Consider the following 23,780-nt stretch of genomic DNA (forward strand, 5'->3'; position numbering starts at 1 on the left):
TCACGGGTTCAAATCCAGCTCATGGCCCTTTGCTGCATGTCATCCCCTTTCACGCTGCTGATCTGTCCTATCTAATAAAGGCAAAAATGCCTAAAAAAATAATCTTAAAAAAAAAAGAGTTAAAGATTAAAATTTATATTCTTAATGTTGTTGATTATTTTCAGTTTTAAATAGTTTATTTTGTGGTCTTTTCCTCTGAATAATGGATACTGACTTTACTGTAAGATGTAGAGCCGCAGCCAGTTCTCTTTTTCATTATTGATTATTCTCTGCGTTATTTTTCGTTGTTGTTTCGTTTACGATGTGTTTCCCAGAACAAATGTGTTGTTTTGTTCAGCCAATAACATTTATTATACTCCAGTTATATAAATTAAGAAAACGTGGCACCCATAGAGATATTTTGCCTATAAACTGCCTTAAAGATCAGAATTGTTAATTTTCTGCTGATCAAACATACTCGTAGTTAAATATTTCCATTTATTGCTGCTTTCTAAGTGTCTTTTACATCTCAGAAAGACATATTGTATTTTTTCTTGCACTGTTTATTTGACTGTTGTAGCTATTTTTCTGTATGATGTAATGCAGTAATAATACAACACACTGAAAGAAGCCTGTCTTTATAAAGAGTACTAGCTTCTGATACTTTCAGAACATTTTGTTAGTAATACTACTTGTGTAACATTTAAATGTAGAACTTTAATTTGTGATAGAGTAATCTTAAGTCATTGTATTTCTATGTTTTATGTAAATGATCAGAGTGCTTTTTACATTGCTTGAATGTCACACTATAAATAAAACATATTTAAATGTCACATTATAGAAAATGTGTGAATTACATGAAACTACACCTTTATTTAAAAGAAAAACATAATTTATTTTTATAGTTTAGAGTTTCAGCTTACTCTGAATGATAAATTGGGAAAACATAACATGATAAATCATATCATCACAATAGAAGTCTTACAAAATGTGTTTACTTTTGTAGACATGTTAAACCTCCAAACAGCTTTGAGCAGAAAATATAAACATTTTATTGAGATGTAACTTGACACAAAGCGATCCTGAGTGTTCCTAAAAGTTATTGAGAATAGAAAAAAAACGTGTGGTATTTCAAGGTAATAAAATGTCCCAATTCATATTTTTTTTTAAGAAGTGTTATTATCTAATATATATATATTAAAGAATTAGAATGTAAAAATACATTTTAACAAGAAAATTACAATTAATCAAAAAAACAAAAACAAAAAACAAAAACATTGGACAAAAACATTGGAAATTTGAAAAAATGTAGTAACAATAATTTAAATAATTTGAATTAATTATAAAAATGTAATTATATCTACTAATTTAAATTTTAAAAATAACTATAGAAAATAGAATTTTAAGTTATAACTCTGAAAAACCTACTAGAATTATTTAAAAATATCAGAAAATAATTATAATTGAAAAAGTCATAAAACAATTTGAATTTTTCAAAAAAGTTTAACAGTTATGGGACTTATGTGTAGTAATATCATAGACAATTTTGAAAATGTGTTCAGTGTCCGACTGATGATAAAAGATTAATATTCGACTGTAAGACTGTAAAGGAAAAAAACAGACATAATTTGGCAGCTATTTTTAATTATCATTTAATAATCCAGTTAACAGTGATCTTACAGCAAGTCTTTAAAAACTGCGTTACATTCTCATCACAGGACTGGATTTCATATCAATAAAATATATTGTTGATATGAATGTTAATCTATGTTAATATTACACATTTATTCTAAAACAATACATAATACAATCAAATTAATTTTGCTAATCTTAAAAAAAAAATTATAAGATCACATTATAATAATACAGAATAACTGTCCAGTCCTACATTCCTCAATGATTAAAAAAAAGATCATTATATCCTTAGAAATAAATCCATAACACACATCTTATATGAGCAGAAATCATTTAAAAATCCTCCAGCAGTTGAGACAAACAGAAAGAAAACAGGGTTCACCAAATATTTAATAATATTTGCATTGCAATGTCATAGTTTTAAAATCTAAAAACACAACATCAGAATTACTTTGTTCAGAGACTAATGTGATCATAAACATTTCCCAAATATTTTCACAAAAACATAACAAATTCTTCAAAGATTTCACAAAAAAAAGATTTTTTAAAAAAATCCCAGTATCTTAACTCCAGTCATTAAAAAAAGGAAAAAGGGGACTTTCTGCCTTGTATTCAGACTTTTATTTAATATATTATAAGTACAGTACAATATAAGTTTAGACAGTTTATCAGTTACTTTATGGAATAATATGATTGTATGTATTTTTGTTTTTGTATTTTTAGAAATAAAATGTTACAATGACTTAAAGTCTGAATACGGCAGGTTATACTTTCTCGCTGCTACTTGACACATTTGATTTCGTGAATGACACTGGAAGTATCTCAGTATTACACAGCATAGAAATAGCTGACATACAGTATATATCCGTTAACATATATTTATATTAAAAAAAAGAGTATTACATCAATATTTACATACAGCAATACGTGTAACTTTTTAAATAAACAGCTTATATGGAGCAGAGTGAGAACATACAGTTATAATAGAAAAAATAGATGGCTCTTTCCTTCCCTGTGATTGGTCAGTTATACTAAGGATACAACCAGTTAGTTAACATCAGATGTTTTCTTCAGTAACCACTAACGACCTGAGATCAACCCGTGTTTCCCTGTAACACTCCACCATCTCCAACATTATTTTAAAACTCTTGTTGGGACACTTAATTTTGAAAACAGGTAAAAAAAAAAAGTTAAAAAAAAAAAATTACCAATTGAGTGTAGTTAATAAAAAGCTTCCCAGCAAACATGTTAAGGTCCTTTTAAATAAAATATGTTTTCTATTCAAAAATTGGAGTCACAGATTGTTGAAACTTCAGTTTATTTCTTGTAGTTTAGTCGGTATTAAACTTCCATAAACTCATAATTGGAAATAAGTGAAGAACCTTATATAAAAGCAGGGACGACGATAATCTCTCATATCATTTATTTGTCGTATATTTTTTTTAATTTGATGTGCCGCTAATGTTGTCTGTTAACTCATTTTTCGATGATGTGAGAATGAGCAACTTTTCTTTTCTTTTGATCAGATCGACGTCTTCGCCTCTTCAGCGTCCGTTGTAGATGAAATCTGAGGAGAAACCAACAAAGTTATGAGGTTAGTAGAAATAATTCGATTAATGCTGTACGATAGCACGTACTGACAGGGACGAGGATGTGTTATTATAAAGATAAACTATATGTATATATCATGGTTCTTTTTTTCTCAAAAGTAAGTAGTTAAACGTGTAGATCGCCATGTTTCAGTGAGGTTTTTAGGTCGGGAGTCTCACCGCGGCAGTACTCGGGGTTGAAGTTTTCGTAGATGGGGTAGAGCGGGTTCTCCTGCTCACTGCGGTGTTTCCTGGCTCTCAGGACGTCCCTCACACACTGATGCAGGAAGGCGTACTGGCACTGCAACACGCACACATCAGGAAATCAGTTTTATAAGCTGTTATAAACACCTCGGTATTTTTTAAGTATTGTTTTGACCAACAAAGCAAAGCAGAAATAGGATACGCAGACGGCGATACAGCAACACGAAGCCTAACAGTCTTATTGAACACAAGCAAGAAAAAAACGAGGGAAGAGTTCGTTTAAGAATTAAAACCAGAGGACAAATAACGAAAGATGCAGGAAGCATAATGTCAATATAAAATAATAGAAAGAAACGGGGGTGTACCTCAGTCTGGACCATGTGTTGGCGGTGCAGGCGAAGGTCGAACACACAGCCGTACAGGTCGATGGTTCCTTTAGAGTCCAACTGCTGCAGAACCCGATCCAAGGCGATAAACGTCCCCGTACGGCCAACACCAGCACTGACACACACACACAGACAGCTGCTGACCACACATTTCTGAGCAACTATTTTATAATGTCTTTTAATTGAGTGTAATATTTTTTTAAACATTGTTATATTTACATTGTTGTATTTTAAGTAGTTACCTTTTAGTATTTTTTTTTTTTTTTATGTATCATTTCTGTTATTGTATGCATGCTTTTTATGTAACCTGAATATCTTCTTTTTTTTTTCTTCTTTTTCTTTACTGAAATCCTAACTAGAAACTGGAGTTTTCAAGAAATTAAGAAAATGATTCTAAAAAATAGTCAATTTTGTGATGGTTTTGTTTTTTTTTTGACTTTCATCATTTCCTCTGTTCGTTTTATTTATTTTTTTTTAAATTTTATGTTGGACTCTGTTGGACGCTCACGCTCTCCTTTCATACCTGCAGTGCACGATGGTGGCTCCAGTGGTGGGTGATCTGTCCACGTAGTCCCGGACAGTCCTGACGAACTGGATCAGGGACTGGGTGCTCTCTGGGACTCCGTGATCGGGCCACACAGTGTAGTGGAAGTGACGCACCACCCGGGGGTAAGTGCAGCCGCTCTCCTGTCAGGATATATTGATTATATATTAATAAAAACTATCAGGAGAAAAACAGTCTGTTATCGGTCCAGTTATCAATAAAGAGCGGGTACCGAGGTGATCTTAAACTCTCTGATGGTCCACTCGGGCAGGACGGACTCAGACAGCATCTGAATGACGTGGTCCCCGTAGTACAGCGGCTCTCTGTCTGCAGGCCAATACTGATCACACTTCACCTGTAACGCACAAACACATCCCCATCTATTTAAATACTTTTCAAGAATACATTTTCCTTTATATTTTTTCTATTCAACTTGTTTTGAATTTACCTTTTTTTGTAAGAATCTGATCATGTTTACACAAACTAAACCAGTAAAACATTTATACAGGTTGTAAATTCCATTTCTAAAAGATAATATGAAGCTTTTCTCTCATTTATATCTTCGTAAACTAAATACAAGTACAATATTTTTTTATTTTCCCAAAATGTCATAGATGAAAATTAATCCCTTAATTGAACAAAACTGATTAATCGATAATAAAATAGCCCAGATATTATAATACTTTCTAAGAGTATATTTACAAAAGCCGAAATCATTGGAAGATTAATCAATTAGCCGATTGACGTAAAAATTACTTGCGACAAAAAGACCCTAAATTAAACCGTCAGGGACCCACCCGTCCTTTCTCTACACACTGCGTCACCATGACGACGTTGTAGACGCCGTGCTCCCACACCATTCGCCAAAAATCGTCCTTAGTGCCGGGCAGCGGGCCCTGGGTGGCGATGTACTCCCGGCGGTAGTTATTACCCTGCGCACACATACAGGAGAGAAGTATTAGTACTGAAAGTGTAAAGTGTGTGTGTTCAGTTTGGGCACACGTGTGTGTACGCACAGGTATGTAGCTGGCATTGATGTAATCCGAGCAGGGGTCGTCCTCCAGGTACGACAGCTTCACTCGAGTAGAGTCATCTAGAAAAAAAAACACAAATTATCCGTGATTTATTAACTATAAGTATTTGGGAGTCTTTGTATATATTGTAACATTTTTAAATGGTTAGTGCTTTTAATGTAATTATTAACCCTTATTAGGGCCCGCGTTAATATCACACCCTCGTGCAAAAATTCGCTTTTCAAAATCAGCTTCCAAAAGATTTTATACATTAATATAATTTTCCACTTTCATTGACTTGATGTTTTAATAAACATCAGTCCTAATTATAAATATTAAGTATTCATAAATTTTGTAGGATTTTAATATTTTAAATGTCAGATTTTTAGATGAAAAACAAATAATGATAATAATTTATTTCCAACATACTACATGCTGAGTAGTTTTTTATTTTACGGCCTGGGTCATGATCAGCAGCATCATAGATTTTTAAACAGTATTATTTTTTGTACAGTGTCAAATACTCAGACTTATACTGCTCTAAATCATGCTATATAAAAATATCATACATTAATATGATTTTCTGCTTTATTTGAGTTTGTTTTTTTAACCAGCAGAAGTCCTAATCATAAATATCAAATATTCATTGATTTTCAGAATCTTGACCCTCTATGTTTTTAGAAAAAACAATACAAAAAATCAATTATTTTCAATATACTACACGCAAAGATTTTTTATTTATTTATTTTCATCACAGCCTGTGATCGCAGTCACAATAGTGATTTGATCCATCACTGATATTAAAATATTTATTATTGCAGCTTTAATGTTTACATTTTTATTCGTGTAAAAGTAAAAACAATGAGATTTAGTTGCCTCAACAAGGATTCGGTCTTAAATGACCCCAACTTTTATCTCATTCAACGGCTTTTCAGAGGCTTTTATTATTTAACTGATAATATTTGTTGTTTTTAAATGTGAAGAGAATCAGCTGTGATTCACACAGACTGAAGAGGATGAATCATCTGACAGTCTGACAGCGTGTGTGTGTGTGTGTGTGTGTGTGTGTGTGTGTGTGTGTGTGTGTGAGAGAGAGGGAGAAATTAATTAAAGAGCTGTAAATTTATCACCTCAGGACACAAATGATATTTTTCTGTTCATATAGAAAATTTGCTGCAGTTACACATGACTGACATTAAATTGTTTTATTCAAACTGTGATACTGATACACAACTCCAAATATAACACACACAAACACACTGATATCAACTCTCAATTACTGCATCATTTTCTGTAACAATCATAGAAATATTACTAAATAGGCTGATTTTTGTTGTAAATTTGCTGTAAAATTCTTTTCTTTTAACATTGTTGATCAAAGATCAAAGATCAGAACAGAAGAGAAAAGAGGCAGGGACGAGTATTATCAAGAAAGATTAAGATTAAAAAATAAGTTTAAAAAGGACAAAAAAAACATTTTTATATATAAATACTTAAAATAAATTGAACTCTATTTCCAGCTTCAGCACCATCATCTGCATGTTCAGTTGTTTCGTTATAAATGTTTTTATCACCTCGAGGCTCGACCCACAGTACGTTGCTGTCGCTATGGGAACAGGTGCCGTGTCGTTAATTAAAGCTCTTAGCGACCCCATCATTATAATGATTTTCACATTGATTGATTGATTAATTACTTTATTTTTTTGGAAGTTTTTTTCCATAACTTTTACTTTATAAATGTATTTATCAGGCTCCATTTATGTCATTTAAGTTCTATATAAATACAATCGACCTTATTTTAATGATTTTTGTTTGTTGCTGGAGCAGAAAAGCTGTTACACACACACACACACACACACACACACACACACACACACCCACACACACACACACACACACACACACACACACACACACACACACACACACACACAGAGCTCATGCAGCAGTACTAACATGGCAGGATGTTGTTGTAGCGGTTCTTTCCTCGGTTTTCGGGCAGTCGGGCAACGTCCATGGTCTGGTTGCGTCCCACGTCCTTTAGATCCTGAACAAATGCATGATGATTATTTTCACATTAAATGAATCCTAATGTTTTGTCTTCTAAAACCGCCTTTTTGTTTTTACTTCTAACAGACGAAGCCAAACAGCTGAAGCGCTGAATGTCGTCTAAACACCAGCAGCAACCAGTGGTAAGTATATTTACTGAAGTACTGCACTTAAAGGTCCAGTGTGTCAGATTTACGGGGATTTAGTGCTAAAATTTCTCCCGGTTAAATTTCCTTCAGTGTTTATTATTCAGGAGGTTTTTATCAGGAGCCAGATTATCTGCACAGGTCTCCTTTTCTCCAAAAACAAGTGAACCAGATAACTAAAACCAGTAAAAATTCTTAATAAAACAGTTTCAAGTGTTGAAAAAGGACTGCAGAAACACGGCAGTGCCACGTGTTTATTTCGTGAAAGAGGACCCGCTCCTCATGCAGAGATGGGTATTTAACGGTACTAGTTTTACCGATACTGTTAATCGATCTGGTACTTTAACGGTACTCTGATCTTTTTGGGGGAGTTAAAGAGAAAAAAAATGAAAAAGCCAAAATTAAGAACAGAATAAACACGACTTTATTTTTTATGTTTGGCACTCTGCAAAAAATCGTTAAAGATACTTACAACTTTGGCCTGTTGAAGTTGTTTCATGCTGAAGTATTTGCATTTTTAATTCTGTATAAATAGTACGTTCTGGTTGTATTTTAATAAAAAGACTTCAGAGAAATAAATATGTATGATCACTATAACCTTGCTAAAGTAATGAAGTTTAAGGCGGCCTGAGACTTTTGCACCAGTACTTTATGTAAGAACCTGAGTTGTTAATGTACTTAAGAGGAGTTGGGGACATAAAAACTTTAAAAGGCAATGTTTATGTAACGTAAACAAACAACAAATGTGTTTTCTTAAAATCTCCAAAACTGATAGCAGAACCGTGAGGGTCGGAGCTTATCAACACTCTGGTCTTTCCGAATTCGCCACCGTGGCCATTTAATCCCGGGCTTCAGTGCCTGTCCCTGATTCCAAGGAAACGAAATTTTACATTTGCTAAATAAACTAATTAAAACCTCTCTTGATCAACTTTAAATGCTCGAAAAAAGCTGAAAAAGAGCTGTTTTTGTGACTTTTTAGAGATTCGTGATTCTCACAGGACAGCCAGTTACAAACATATGATGATCTTACAGACCAGAGTTAAAACAGCACAACCGGAAACATCTACGGCAGGAAAATTCAGAATATTTTGCTGATAATACTTACAACCTTTTACTAAAGTAAGGTTTTGAATGCATTGAAATAGTTTAATGTAACATTAAATCTGCTCACAGAGCAATTTTTACCTCAAACTCCTCAGACAGCAGGTAGTTAGAGTCGGCCTGCAGTTTGGTCAGATGAGACTCGAAGTGGCACGCTTTGATAGGACTGCAGAGACGCAGGCAGCGATTAGTAATGAAAACACAAACATTTCAAGCTGTTTATTGCTAAAAACTACCAGCAGTATGAATATATCTGTTAAATCTAACTATAAAACCACATATAAATATTAATTCTGTGCATCGATTAAGATCTGGTGCAAGATTCTCACCTGGTGACCCGACGATTGCTGCAAGGAGAGAAAAGAAAATCAGTTTATATTAAACTAGTTATCGCAGACAGTCAAGTCTCACAGAGTCGCTGCTTTTTAGAAAGTTCATGAGAGGCAGATTTAACAATGATTACAGTATTTTATGTACAAGTTTTGACATTTATAGTTTTCTGGTAATAAGGGAGAACAACCTTCAACAGGAAATATATTTTAATATTTTGGAAATTCTACTATAATCTGTATACCATTCATTAGTATGGTGTAATGCTTTTGTAGCATTGTTATTACAGTAATTATTATCTTTATATTAAGAGTCATTACTGTCATTTTGTTGCATAACTTGCACAAAATGCCTTTTTTTTCAAACATTTATCAGGTTTTGTAACATTACTGCACGCAAGAAAACAACTTTAATACGTCACAATAGCCACAATTTTTGATAATTCTTTATTAAGTAAATTAAATCAGAAGAACACTGTTTAGCCGCGATCCAACAAAATTATTTCATACGTTGAAAAAAACAACTCATCCCTGTAATGCATCGTGTTTTTTTGTTTAACATTTAATTTTCTAAGTAATTATTTTCATTTTATTTCAATTATCAACCCTAAATAGGTTGATAATGCTATCATTAAATTTTAGCCACACCCATAATATTGAATATCAATATCTGAGAAAAAAATGCAGATTATGATATTACTATTGTTACTATTATTATTATTGATGATAGCAGATATTTAATAAACACATTTTTGCGCAGTTTGTTAAAAAAATGTGTGCGTGTTTGAAAAAAAAAGTAGAATAATTACAAATTATTATTTTTAAATTAGTAAATTTCATGAATTTATGAATTTTGTAATTTTCAAAAATATTTTCAAAGTGATAATTGTCAGCGGCGGCTAATATCAAGATATGTTTGTGTTAAAAGTCTTTTTACGGGTGGAAAGCAAACACTTGTACACAAACAGTAGCTGACAGATGCTGTGTACTGTGGTGGCAGGATGGTGAGGTAATCTGAGGGAGAAAGTACTTTACTGGAAGCTTATACTTCACAGTCTCACATATTGACTGTAGGAGATACTGAAAATGAAACTGTGTCACACTGAAGAAAAACGATTATTCACTCGGTTACCTCCTGACACCCAGATATAATCCTGAAGCTGGAACTTCTTTCCACATACTCATCCTCACCACTGGGTTCTCCTGAACAGCTCTGAAAACACAAACATATAGAAAAATATATATTAAAACAACGTACACAGACTGTAGTTTTGGCTGTTGTCACACGGTAGTTCCTGTTCTCATTTTTAAACCGTAAACAATATTGAGTTCATATTTTTATTCCGTATTTGTTTCACCAAATGTGAATTTGTCAATAATTTTACTTTTGGTGACATTTTTCTTATTTTCATAGTTTTTTTTAGATATCTCATCTGGCCTGGAAAACTCGGGATCCAGCCGGAAAGTGTTGCTGTGGAGACGGAGCGACGGATGGGTGAGATATTTCTTTAAAAAATATCAGTGTGTATCTTCTTCAGATTTTTATGACGTACTGTAGTCTGACATTTTTATGGGATGAATTTTTTCATGTGGTTTTTAGGACATGCTTTTTTATTGTGCTTTTGAGGACATGCTTTGTGCATACTTTAGGACGTACGTGATTTTTTTAAAGACATGCTATTTTTTCCCGATTGTTGCCAACCTACTTCACAGAAACAATTTTTCATTTTTACAATGTGCTATACTGGGACGTTTTTTTGACAGACTGTACCACTAGGTGGTCATCGTTAACAACATACTATGTTATGAATTTTTTCATGATTTTTGATGATGTACCATACTATGACCCAATTTAATGCTTTCAAATAATTAACTGCAATAGTACATTTTTTTTGGGGGGGGGGGCATTTTTTTCATACTATACTATGCGATTTTTGCTAGTTTTTTCAAAATGCTAAAATATGTTGTTTTTGTTTGTTTTTGCTCATTTCTTCAACGTGCTACACTATAACGCATCTAAATATGCTGTTCTATGTTGTTTTCAGACATTATTTTGACGGGTCACTTTTTGACTTTTTTGCCATAGTATAGTATGCGATCTTTGCTCATTTTTTCAACATGCTAAAATATGATGTTTTTGGTTGTTTTTGCTCATTTCTTCAACGTGCTACACTATAACGCGTCCAAACATGCTGTTCTATGTTGTTTTCAGCCATTTTTTTGACGGGTCATTTTTTGACTTTTTTGCCATAGTATAGTATGCAATTTTTTCCTTGTTTTTCCAACATGCTTAAATATGATGTTTTTGGTTGTTTTTGCTCATTTCTTCAACATGCTACACTATAACGCATCTAAATATGCTGTTCTATGTTGTTTTCAGACATTTTTTTGATGGGTCACTTTTTGACTTTTTTGCCATAGTATAGTATGCGATTTTTGCTAGTTTTTTCAACATGCTAAAATGTGATGTTTTTGTTTGTTTTTGCTCATTTCTTCAACATGCTACACTATAACACGTCCAAACATGCTGTTCTATGTTGTTTTCAGACATTTTTTTGACGGGTCACTTTTTGACTTTTTTGCCATAGTATAGTATGCGATTTTTGCTCATTTTTTCAACATGCTAAAATATGATGTTTTTGCTTGTTTTTGCTTATTTTTAATACATGCTACACTATAACGCGTCCAAACATGCTGTTCTATGTTGTTTTCAGACATTTTTTTGACGGGTCATTTTTTGACTTTTTTGCCATAGTATAGTATGCGATTTTTTCTAGTTTTTTCAAAATGCTAAAATATGTTGTTTTTGTTTGTTTTTGCTCATTTCTTCAACATGCTACACTATAACAAGTCCAAACATGCTGTTCTATGTTGTTTTCAGCCATTTTTTTGACGGGTCATTTTTTGACTTTTTTGCCATAGTATAGTATGCGATTTTTTCCTTGTTTTTCCAACATGCTTAAATATGATGTTTTTGGTTGTTTTTGCTCATTTCTTCAACATGCTACACTATAACACGTCCAAACATGCTGTTCTATGTTGTTTTCAGACATTTTTTTGACGGGTCACTTTTTGACTTTTTTGCCATAGTATAGTATGCGATTTTTGCTCATTTTTTCAACATGCTAAAATATGATGTTTTTGTTTGTTTTTGCTCATTTCTTCAACATGCTACACTATAACAAGTCCAAACATGCTGTTCTATGTTGTTTTCAGACATTTTTTTGATGGGTCACTTTTTGACTTTTTTGCCATAGTATAGTATGCGATTTTTGCTAGTTTTTTCAACATGCTAAAATGTGATGTTTTTGTTTGTTTTTGCTCATTTCTTCAACATGCTACACTATAACACGTCCAAACATGCTGTTCTATGTTGTTTTCAGACATTTTTTTGACGGGTCACTTTTTGACTTTTTTGCCATAGTATAGTATGCGATTTTTGCTCATTTTTTCAACATGCTAAAATATGATGTTTTTGCTTGTTTTTGCTTATTTTTAATACATGTTACACTATAACACGTCCAAGCATGCGGTTCTATGTTGTTTTCAGACATTTTTTTGACGGGTCATTTTTTGACTTTTTTGCCATAGTATAGTATGCGATTTTTTCCTCGTTTTTTCAACATGCTAAAATGTGATGTTTTTGGTTGTTTTTGCTCATTTCTTCAACGTGCTACACTATAACGCATCTAAATATCCTGTTCTATGTTGTTTTCAGACATTTTTTTGATGGGTCACTTTTTGACTTTTTTGCCATAGTATAGTATGCGATCTTTGCTCATTTTTTCAACATGCTAAAATACCATGTTTTTGGTTGTTTTTGCTCAATTTTTCTACATGCTACACTATAACGCGTATAAACACGCTGTTCTATGTTGTTTTCAGCCATTTTTTTGACGGGTCATTTTTTGACTTTTTTGCCATAGTATAGTATGCGTTTTTTTTCTAATTTTTTCAACATGCTAAAATATGATGTTTTTGCTTGTTTTTGCTTATTTTTAATACATGTTACACTATAACGCTACCAAACATGCTGTTCTATGTTGTTTTCAGACATTTTTTTGACGGGTCACTTTTTGACTTTTTTGCCATAGTATAGTATGCGATTTTTTCTCGTTTTTTCAACATGCTAAAATATGATGTTTTTGGTTGTTTTTGCTCATTTCTTCAACGTGCTACACTATAACGCATCTAAATATGCTGTTCTATGTTGTTTTCAGACATTTTTTTGATGGGTCACTTTTTGACTTTTTTGCCATAGTATAGTATGCGATCTTTGCTCATTTTTTCAACATGCTAAAATATGATGTTTTTGGTTGTTTTTGCTCATTTCTTCTACATGCTACACTATAACGCGTCCAAACATGCTGTTCTATGTTGTTTTCAGCCATTTTTTTGACGGGTCATTTTTTGACTTTTTTGCCATAGTATAGTATGCGATTTTTGCTAGTTTTTTCAACATGCTAAAATGTGATGTTTTTGGTTGTTTTTGCTCATTTCTTCAACGTGCTACACTATAACGCATCTAAATATCCTGTTCTATGTTGTTTTCAGACATTTTTTGGAAAGGTCACTTTTTGACTTTTTTGCCATAGTATAGTATGCGATTTTTGCTAATTTTTCCAACATGCTAAAATACAATGTTTTTGGTTGTTTTTGCTCAATTTTTCAACATGCTACACTATAACGCGTATAAACACGCTGTTCTATGTTGTTTTCAGACATTTTTTTGACGGGTCATTTTTTGACTTTTTTGCCATAGTATAGTATGCGTTTTTTTTCTAATTTTTTCAACATGCTAAAATATGTTGTTTTTGTTTGTTTTTGCTCATTTCTTCAACATGCTACACTATAACGCTACCAAACATGCTGTTCTATGTTGTTTTCAGACATTTTTTGACGGGTCACTTTTTGACTTTTTTGCCATAGTATAGTATGCGATTTTTGCTCATTTTTTCAACATGCTAAAATATGATGTTTTTGCTTGTTTTTGCTTATTTTTAATACATGTTACACTATAACGCTACCAAACATGCTGTTCTATGTTGTTTTCAGACATTTTTTTGACGGGTCACTTTTTGACTTTTTTGCCATAGTATAGTATGCGATTTTTGCTAGTTTTTTCAACATGCTAAAATATGATGTTTTTGGTTGTTTTTGCTCATTTCTTCAACGTGCTACACTATAACGCATCTAAATATGCTGTTCTATGTTGTTTTCAGACATTTTTTTGATGGGTCACTTTTTGACTTTTTTGCCATAGTATAGTATGCGATTTTTTCCTTGTTTTTCCAACATGCTTAAATATGATGTTTTTGGTTGTTTTTGCTCATTTCTTCAACATGCTACACTATAACGCATCTAAATATGCTGTTCTATGTTGTTTTCAGACATTTTTTTGATGGGTCACTTTTTGACTTTTTTGCCATAGTATAGTATGCGATTTTTGCTAGTTTTTTCAACATGCTAAAATGTGATGTTTTTGTTTGTTTTTGCTCATTTCTTCAACATGCTACACTATAACACATCTAAACATGCTGTTCTATGTTGTTTTCAGACATTTTTTTGATGGGTCACTTTTTGACTTTTTTGCCATAGTATAGTATGCGATCTTTGCTCATTTTTTCAACATGCTAAAATATGATGTTTTTGGTTGTTTTTGCTCATTTCTTCTACATGCTACACTATAACGCGTCCAAACATGCTGTTCTATGTTGTTTTCAGCCATTTTTTTGACGGGTCACTTTTTGACTTTTTTGCCATAGTATAGTATGCGATTTTTGCTAGTTTTTTCAACATGCTAAAATGTGATGTTTTTGGTTGTTTTTGCTCATTTCTTCAACGTGCTACACTATAACGCATCTAAATATGCTGTTCTATGTTGTTTTCAGCCATTTTTTTGATGGGTCACTTTTTGACGTTTTTGCCATAGTATAGTATGCGATTTTTGCTAGTTTTTTCAACATGCTAAAATGTGATGTTTTTGTTTGTTCTTGCTCATTTTTTCAACATGCTACACTATAACGCATCTAAATATCCTGTTCTATGTTGTTTTCAGACATTTTTTGGAAAGGTCACTTTTTGACTTTTTTGCCATAGTATAGTATGCGATTTTTGCTAATTTTTCCAACATGCTAAAATACAATGTTTTTGGTTGTTTTTGCTCAATTTTTCAACATGCTACACTATAACGCGTATAAACATGCTGTTCTATGTTGTTTTCAGACATTTTTTTGACGGGTCACTTTTTGACTTTTTTGCCATAGTATAGTATGCGTTTTTTTTTCTAATTTTTTTCAACATGCTAAAATATGTTGTTTTTGGTTGTTTTTGCTCATTTCTTCAACATGCTACACTATAACGCGTCTAAACATGCTGTTCTATGTTGTTTTCAGACATTTTTTTGACGGGTCACTTTTTGACTTTTTTGCCATAGTATAGTATGCGATTTTTGCTCATTTTTTCAACATGCTAAAATATGATGTTTTTGCTTGTTTTTGCTTAATTTTAATACATGCTACACTATAACGCTACCAAACATGCTGTTCTATGTTGTTTTCAGACATTTTTTTGACGGGTCACTTTTTGACTTTTTTGCCATAGTATAGTATGCGATTTTTTCTCATTTTTTCAACATGCTAAAATATGATGTTTTTGGTTGTTTTTGCTCATTTCTTCAACGTGCTACACTATAACGCGTCCAAACATGCTGTTCTATGTTGTTTTCAGACATTTTTTTGATGGGTCACTTTTTGACTTTTTTGCCATAGTATAGTATGCGATCTTTGCTCATTTTTTCAACATGCTAAAATATGATGTTTTTGGTTGTTTTTGCTCATTTCTTCAACGTGCTACACTATAACGCGTCTAAACATGCTGTTCTATGTTGTTTTCAGACATTTTTTTGACGGGTCACTTTTTGACTTTTTTGCCATAGTATAGTATGCGATTTTTGCTAGTTTTTTCAACATGCTAAAATGTGATGTTTTTGGTTGTTTTTGCTCATTTCTTCAACGTGCTACACTATAACGTATCTAAATATGCTGTTCTATGTTGTTTTCAGACATTTTTTTGACGGGTCATTTTTTGACTTTTTTGCCATAGTATAGTATGCGTTTTTTTTTCTAATTTTTTCAACATGCTAAAATATGTTGTTTTTGTTTGTTTTTGCTCATTTCTTCAACATGCTACACTATAACGCGTATAAACATGCTGTTCTATGTTGTTTTCAGACATTTTTTTGACGGGTCACTTTTTGACTTTTTTGCCATAGTATAGTATGCGATTTTTGCTCATTTTTTCAACATGCTAAAATATGATGTTTTTGGTTGTTTTTGCTTATTTTTAATACATGTTACACTATAACGCTACCAAACATGCTGTTCTATGTTGTTTTCAGACATTTTTTTGACGGGTCACTTTTTGACTTTTTTGCCATAGTATAGTATGCGATTTTTTCTCGTTTTTTCAACACGCTAAAATATGATGTTTTTGGTTGTTTTTGCTCATTTCTTCAACGTGCTACACTATAACGCGTCCAAACATGCTGTTCTATGTTGTTTTCAGACATTTTTTTGACGGGTCATTTTTTGACTTTTTTGCCATAGTATAGTATGCGATTTTTGCTCATTTTTTCAACATGCTAAAATATGATGTTTTTGGTTGTTTTTGCTTATTTTTAATACATGTTACACTATAACGCTACCAAACATGCTGTTCTATGTTGTTTTCAGACATTTTTTTGACGGGTCACTTTTTGACTTTTTTGCCATAGTATAGTATGCGATTTTTGCTAATTTTTCCAACATGCTAAAATACAATGTTTTTGGTTGGTTTTGCTCAATTTTTCAACATGCTACACTATAACGCGTCCAAACATGCTGTTCTATGTTGTTTTCAGACATTTTTTTGACGGGTCATTTTTTGACTTTTTTGCCATAGTATAGTATGCGTTTTTTTTCTAATTTTTTCAACATGCTAAAATATGTTGTTTTTGTTTGTTTTTGCTCATTTCTTCAACGTGCTACACTATAATGCATCTAAATATGCTGTTCTATGTTGTTTTCAGACATTTTTTGATGGGTCACTTTTTGACTTTTTTGCCATAGTATAGTATGCGATCTTTGCTCATTTTTTCAACATGCTAAAATATGATGTTTTTGGTTGTTTTTGCTCATTTCTTCAACGTGCTACACTATAACGCATCTAAATATGCTGTTCTATGTTGTTTTCAGACATTTTTTTGACGGGTCACTTTTTGACTTTTTTGCCATAGTATAGTATGCGATCTTTGCTCATTTTTTCAACATGCTAAAATATGATGTTTTTGGTTGTTTTTGCTCATTTCTTCAACGTGCTACACTATAACGCATCTAAATATGCTGTTCTATGTTGTTTTCAGACATTTTTTTGATGGGTCACTTTTTGACTTTTTGCCATAGTATAGTATGCGATTTTTGCTCATTTTTTCAACATGCTAAAATGTGATGTTTTTGGTTGTTTTTGCTCATTTTTTCAACATGCTACACTATAACACGTATAAACATGCTGTTCTATGTTGTTTTCAGACATTTTTTTGACGGGTCACTTTTTGACTTTTTTGCCATAGTATAGTATGCGATTTTTGCTCATTTTTTAATGTGCTAAAATCATACTATGAGAGTTTTGGGATGTTTTTAAAGAAATATTATTGACGACACACTGTACTTTGACACTGTCTCAGCTTATAATGACTGGTTCTGATGTGACTTTGCTTCTCCTGTAATGTAGCTCACAAGTCATCCCTGCTCCTCTGAAATGGAATTCCTCCAGCTGATCCCTCCCTCTTTTCAGATGTGATTTTTCGGCCGCATGTAAAGAACCATGCAGATCCATCACTGCCTCAGTGTAAGCCACTGTGTGATGAGGCTAGTCAACGCTGTGTCTCTGTGGTTTATTGTAAATTTCTATGTGTATGATTGTGAGTGTGTAATTCTTTTAAACTGAACTCCCAATAATAAAGAGAAATGTTTCACTAAATACAATGGCTCCACGTTGCATCCGTTACCGCACAAAAATTAAACATTTCTAACACTAACAACATACTATATTGTGTCGTTTTTTGTTCATTTTTGTATTTTTTGGTCATTTTCTGTGACATACTATACTACATTTTTGGGAAATTTTCTACAACACACTATACTATCATGTTTTTTGTTGTGACTTTGGAGAACATACTGTCCTATGACGTTTTTGATTCGTTTTTGATAGCAAACTGTACTATGTCAATTTTTCCCACCATTTAGGCATGTTTTATATTGATGTTTTTGCACATTTTTTTTTCTATGTTGTTTTCATTTTCATTCATTTTTTTCATGGGTCACTTTTTGACGTTTTTGCCATAGTATAGTATGCGATTTTTTCCTAGTTTTTTCAACATGCTAAAATATGTTTTTGGTTGTTTTTGCTAATTTTTTCAACGTGCTACACTATAACACGTCCAAGCATGCTGTTCTATGTTGTTTTCAGACATTTTTTTGACGGGTCATTTTTTGACTTTTTTGCCATAGTATAGTATGCGATTTTTTCTCATTTTTTTCAAGATGCTAAAATATGATGTTTTTGCTTGTTTTTGCTCATTTTTTCAACATGCTACACTATAACGCATCTAAACATGCTGTTCTATGTTGTTTTCAGACATTTTTTTGACGGGTCATTTTTTGACTTTTTTGCCATAGTATAGTATGCGATTTTTTCCTCGTTTTTTCAACATGCTAAAATATGTTGTTTTTGGTTGTTTTTGCTAATGTTTTCAGCATGCTACACTATAACACGTCTAAACATGCTGTTCTATGTTGTTTTCAGACATTTTTTTGACGGGTCACTTTTTGACTTTTTTGCCATAGTATAGTATGCGATTTTTTCCTCGTTTTTTCAACATGCTAAAATATGTTGTTTTTCGTTGTTTTTGCTAATGTTTTCAACGTGCTACACTATAACACGTCCAAGCATGCGGTTCTATGTTGTTTTCAGACATTTTTTTGACGGGTCATTTTTTGACTTTTTGCCATAGTATAGTATGCGATTTTTCTCATTTTTTCAAGATGCTAAAATATGATGTTTTTGCTTGTTTTTGCTCATTTTTTCAACATGCTACACTATAACGCGTCTAAACATGCTGTTCTATGTTGTTTTCAGACATTTTTTTGACGGGTCACTTTTTGACTTTTTTGCCATAGTATAGTATGCGATTTTTTCCTCGTTTTTTCAACATGCTAAAATATGTTGTTTTTGGTTGTTTTTGCTAATGTTTTCAACGTGCTACACTATAACACGTCCAAACATGCTGTTCTATGTTGTTTTCAGCCATTTTTTTGACGGGTCATTTTTTGACTTTTTTGCCATAGTATAGTATGCGATTTTTTCTCATTTTTTTCAAGATGCTAAAATATGATGTTTTTGCTTGTTTTTGCTCATTTTTTCAACATGCTACACTATAACGCATCTAAACATGCTGTTCTATGTTGTTTTCAGACATTTTTTTGACGGGTCATTTTTTGACTTTTTTGCCATAGTATAGTATGCGATTTTTTCCTCGTTTTTTCAACATGCTAAAATATGTTGTTTTTCGTTGTTTTTGCTAATGTTTTCAACGTGCTACACTATAACACGTCTAAACATGCTGTTCTATGTTGTTTTCAGACATTTTTTTGACGGGTCACTTTTTGACTTTTTTGCCATAGTATAGTATGCGATTTTTTCCTCGTTTTTTCAACATGCTAAAATATGTTGTTTTTGGTTGTTTTTGCTAATGTTTTCAGCATGCTACACTATAACACGTCTAAACATGCTGTTCTATGTTGTTTTCAGACATTTTTTTGATGGGTCACTTTTTGACTTTTTTGCCATAGTATAGTATGCGATTTTTTCCTCGTTTTTTCAACATGCTAAAATATGTTGTTTTTCGTTGTTTTTGCTAATGTTTTCAACGTGCTACACTATAACACGTCCAAACCTGCTGTTCTATGTTGTTTTCAGACATTTTTTTGACGGGTCATTTTTTGACTTTTTTGCCATAGTATAGTATGCGATTTTTTCTCATTTTTCCAACATGCTAAAATACAATGTTTTTGGTTGTTTTTGCACATTTTTCAACATGCTACACTATAACGCATCTAAACATGCTGTTCTATGTTGTTTTCAGACATTTTTTTGACGGGTCATTTTTTGACTTTTTTGCCATAGTATAGTATGCGATTTTTTCTCATTTTATTCAAGATGCTAAAATATGATGTTTTTGCTTGTTTTTGCTCATTTTTTCAACATGCTACACTATAACGCATCTAAACATGCTGGTCTATGTCGGTTTCAGACATTTTTTGACGTGTCATTTTTTGACTTTTTTGCCATAGTATAGTATGCGATTTTTTCCTCGTTTTTTCAACATGCTAAAATATGTTGTTTTTGGTTGTTTTTGCTAATGTTTTCAACGTGCTACACTATAACACGTCCAAACCTGCTGTTCTATGTTGTTTTCAGACATTTTTTTGACGGGTCATTTTTTGACTTTTTTGCCATAGTATAGTATGCGATTTTTTCTCATTTTTTTCAAGATGCTAAAATATGATGTTTTTGCTTGTTTTTGCTCATTTTTTCAACATGCTACACTATAACGCATCTAAACATGCTGTTCTATGTTGTTTTCAGACATTTTTTTGACGGGTCATTTTTTGACTTTTTTGCCATAGTATAGTATGCGATTTTTTCCTCGTTTTTTCAACATGCTAAAATATGTTGTTTTTGGTTGTTTTTGCTAATTTCTTCAACATGCTACACTATAACACGTCCAAACATGCTGTTCTATGTTGTTTTCAGACATTTTTTTGACGGGTCATTTTTTGACTTTTTTGCCATAGTATAGTATGCGATTTTTTCTCATTTTTTTCAAGATGCTAAAATATGATGTTTTTGCTTGTTTTTGCTCATTTTTCAACATGCTACACTATAACGCATCTAAACATGCTGTTCTATGTTGTTTTCAGACATTTTTTGACGGGTCATTTTTGACTTTTTGCCATAGTATAGTATGCGATTTTTCCTCGTTTTTCAACATGCTAAAATATGTTGTTTTTCGTTGTTTTGCTAATGTTTTCAATGTGCTACACTATAACACGTCCAAACATGCTGTTCTATGTTGTTTTCAGACATTTTTTTGACGGGTCATTTTTTGACTTTTTTGCCATAGTATAGTATGCGATTTTTTCTCATTTTTTTCAAGATGCTAAAATATGATGTTTTTGCTTGTTTTTGCTCATTTTTTCAACATGCTACACTATAACGCATCTAAACATGCTGTTCTATGTTGTTTTCAGACATTTTTTTGACGGTCACTTTTTGACTTTTTTGCCATAGTATAGTATGCGATTTTTTCCTCGTTTTTTCAACATGCTAAAATATGTTGTTTTTGGTTGTTTTTGCTAATGTTTTCAACGTGCTACACTATAACACGTCCAAACATGCTGTTCTATGTTGTTTTCAGACATTTTTTTGACGGGTCATTTTTTGACTTTTTTGCCATAGTATAGTATGCGATTTTTCTCATTTTTTCAAGATGCTAAAATATGATGTTTTTGCTTGTTTTTGCTCATTTTTTCAACATGCTACACTATAACGCATCTAAACATGCTGTTCTATGTTGTTTTCAGACATTTTTTGACGGTCATTTTTTGACTTTTTGCCATAGTATAGTATGCGATTTTTTCCTCGTTTTTCAACATGCTAAAATATGTTGTTTTTGGTTGTTTTGCTAATGTTTTCAACGTGCTACACTATAACACGTCTAAACATGCTGTTCTATGTTGTTTTCAGACATTTTTTTGACGGGTCACTTTTTGACTTTTTTGCCATAGTATAGTATGCGATTTTTTCTCATTTTTCAAGATGCTAAAATATTATGTTGTTGCTTGTTTTTGCTCATGTTTTCAACAGGCTACACTATAATGCGTCTAAACATGCGGTTCTATGTTGTTGTCAGACATTTTTTTGATGGGTCACTTTTTGACTTTTTTGCCATAGTATAGTATGCGATTTTTTCCTCGTTTTTTCAACATGCTAAAATATGTTGTTTTTCGTTGTTTTTGCTAATGTTTTCAACGTGCTACACTATAACACGTCCAAACATGCTGTTCTATGTTGTTTTCAGCCATTTTTTGTGGGTCATTTTTGACTTTTTTGCCATAGTATAGTATGCGATTTTTTCTCATTTTTTTCAAGATGCTAAAATATGATGTTTTTGCTTGTTTTTGCTCATTTTTTCAACATGCTACACTATAACGCATCTAAACATGCTGTTCTATGTTGTTTTCAGACATTTTTTTGACGGGTCATTTTTTGACTTTTTTGCCATAGTATAGTATGCGTTTTTTTCTTCGTTTTTTAACATTGCTAAAATATGTTGTTTTGGTTGTTTTTGCTAATGTTTTCAACGTGCTACACTATAACACGTCTAAACATGCTGTTCTATGTTGTTTTCAGACATTTTTTGTGGGTCATTTTTGACTTTTTTGCCATAGTATAGTATGCGATTTTTTCCTCGTTTTTTCAACATGCTAAAATATGTTGTTTTTGGTTGTTTTTGCTAATGTTTTCAGCATGCTACACTATAACACGTCTAAACATGCTGTTCTATGTTGTTTTCAGACATTTTTTGATGGGTCACTTTTTGACTTTTTTGCCATAGTATAGTATGCACGATTTTTCCTCGTTTTTTCAACATGCTAAAATATGTTGTTTTTGGTTGTTTTTGCTAATGTTTTCAACGTGCTACACTATAACACGTCCAAACCTGCTGTTCTATGTTGTTTTCAGACATTTTTTTGACGGGTCATTTTTTGACTTTTTTGCCATAGTATAGTATGCGATTTTTTCTCATTTTTTTCAAGATGCTAAAATATGATGTTTTTGCTTGTTTTTGCTCATTTTTTCAACATGCTACACTATAACACATCTAAACATGCTGTTCTATGTTGTTTTCAGACATTTTTTTGACGGGTCATTTTTTGACTTTTTTGCCATAGTATAGTATGCGATTTTTTCCTCGTTTTTTCAACATGCTAAAATATGTTGTTTTTCGTTGTTTTTGCTAATGTTTTCAACGTGCTACACTATAACACGTCTAAACATGCTGTTCTATGTTGTTTTCAGACATTTTTTTGACGGGTCATTTTTTGACTTTTTTGCCATAGTATAGTATGCGATTTTTTCCTCGTTTTTTCAACATGCTAAAATATGTTGTTTTTGGTTGTTTTTGCTAATGTTTTCAACGTGCTACACTATAACGCATCTAAACATGCTGTTCTATGTTGTTTTCAGACATTTTTTTGACGGGTCATTTTTTGACTTTTTTGCCATAGTATAGTATGCAATTTTTTCTCATTTTTTTCAAGATGCTAAAATATGATGTTTTTGCTTGTTTTTGCTCATTTTTTCAACATGCTACACTATAACGCGTCTAAACATGCTGTTCTATGTTGTTTTCAGACATTTTTTTGACGGGTCATTTTTTGACTTTTTTGCCATAGTATAGTATGCGATTTTTTCCTCGTTTTTTCAACATGCTAAAATATGTTGTTTTTGGTTGTTTTTGCTAATGTTTTCAACGTGCTACACTATAACACGTCTAAACATGCTGTTCTATGTTGTTTTCAGACATTTTTTTGACGGGTCATTTTTTGACTTTTTTGCCATAGTATAGTATGCGATTTTGTTCTCATTTTTTCAACATGCTAAAATATGATGTTTTTGCTTGTTTTTGCTCATTTTTTCAAC

General features: G+C 32.2%; 1 protein-coding gene and 1 long non-coding RNA gene across 2 annotated transcripts in view; one reads left to right on the forward strand and one right to left on the reverse strand.

Moving 5' to 3' along the window:
- Window positions 1-1,603: 1,603 nt before the first annotated feature.
- ptprb (protein tyrosine phosphatase receptor type b) overlaps window positions 1,604-23,780 on the reverse strand; it is a 67,049-nt gene continuing 44,872 nt past the window's right edge. The window contains exons 30-40 of the mRNA XM_088072997.1: window positions 10,108-10,188; window positions 8,976-8,993; window positions 8,731-8,812; window positions 7,307-7,397; window positions 5,354-5,430; window positions 5,135-5,269; window positions 4,570-4,692; window positions 4,317-4,480; window positions 3,773-3,908; window positions 3,384-3,504; window positions 1,604-3,181 (exon numbers count right to left, since the gene is read on the reverse strand). Of these exons, the coding sequence (XP_087929123.1) occupies window positions 3,159-3,181; window positions 3,384-3,504; window positions 3,773-3,908; window positions 4,317-4,480; window positions 4,570-4,692; window positions 5,135-5,269; window positions 5,354-5,430; window positions 7,307-7,397; window positions 8,731-8,812; window positions 8,976-8,993; window positions 10,108-10,188 (1,051 nt within the window). The 3' untranslated portion in view covers window positions 1,604-3,158. The remainder of the gene's footprint in view (window positions 3,182-3,383; window positions 3,505-3,772; window positions 3,909-4,316; window positions 4,481-4,569; window positions 4,693-5,134; window positions 5,270-5,353; window positions 5,431-7,306; window positions 7,398-8,730; window positions 8,813-8,975; window positions 8,994-10,107; window positions 10,189-23,780) is intronic.
- On the forward strand, window positions 7,486-18,821 carry LOC148185841 (uncharacterized). Its single transcript, XR_015775590.1, has 3 exons — window positions 7,486-7,542; window positions 10,390-10,470; window positions 17,745-18,821. It is a non-coding gene; the product is annotated as an uncharacterized LOC148185841 (long non-coding RNA).

This window comes from Plectropomus leopardus, chromosome 22 (assembly GCF_026936395.1).
Source record: "Plectropomus leopardus strain MGB_pleo_1.0 chromosome 22, ASM2693639v1, whole genome shotgun sequence".
Taxonomy (NCBI): Eukaryota; Metazoa; Chordata; class Actinopteri; order Perciformes; family Serranidae; genus Plectropomus; species Plectropomus leopardus.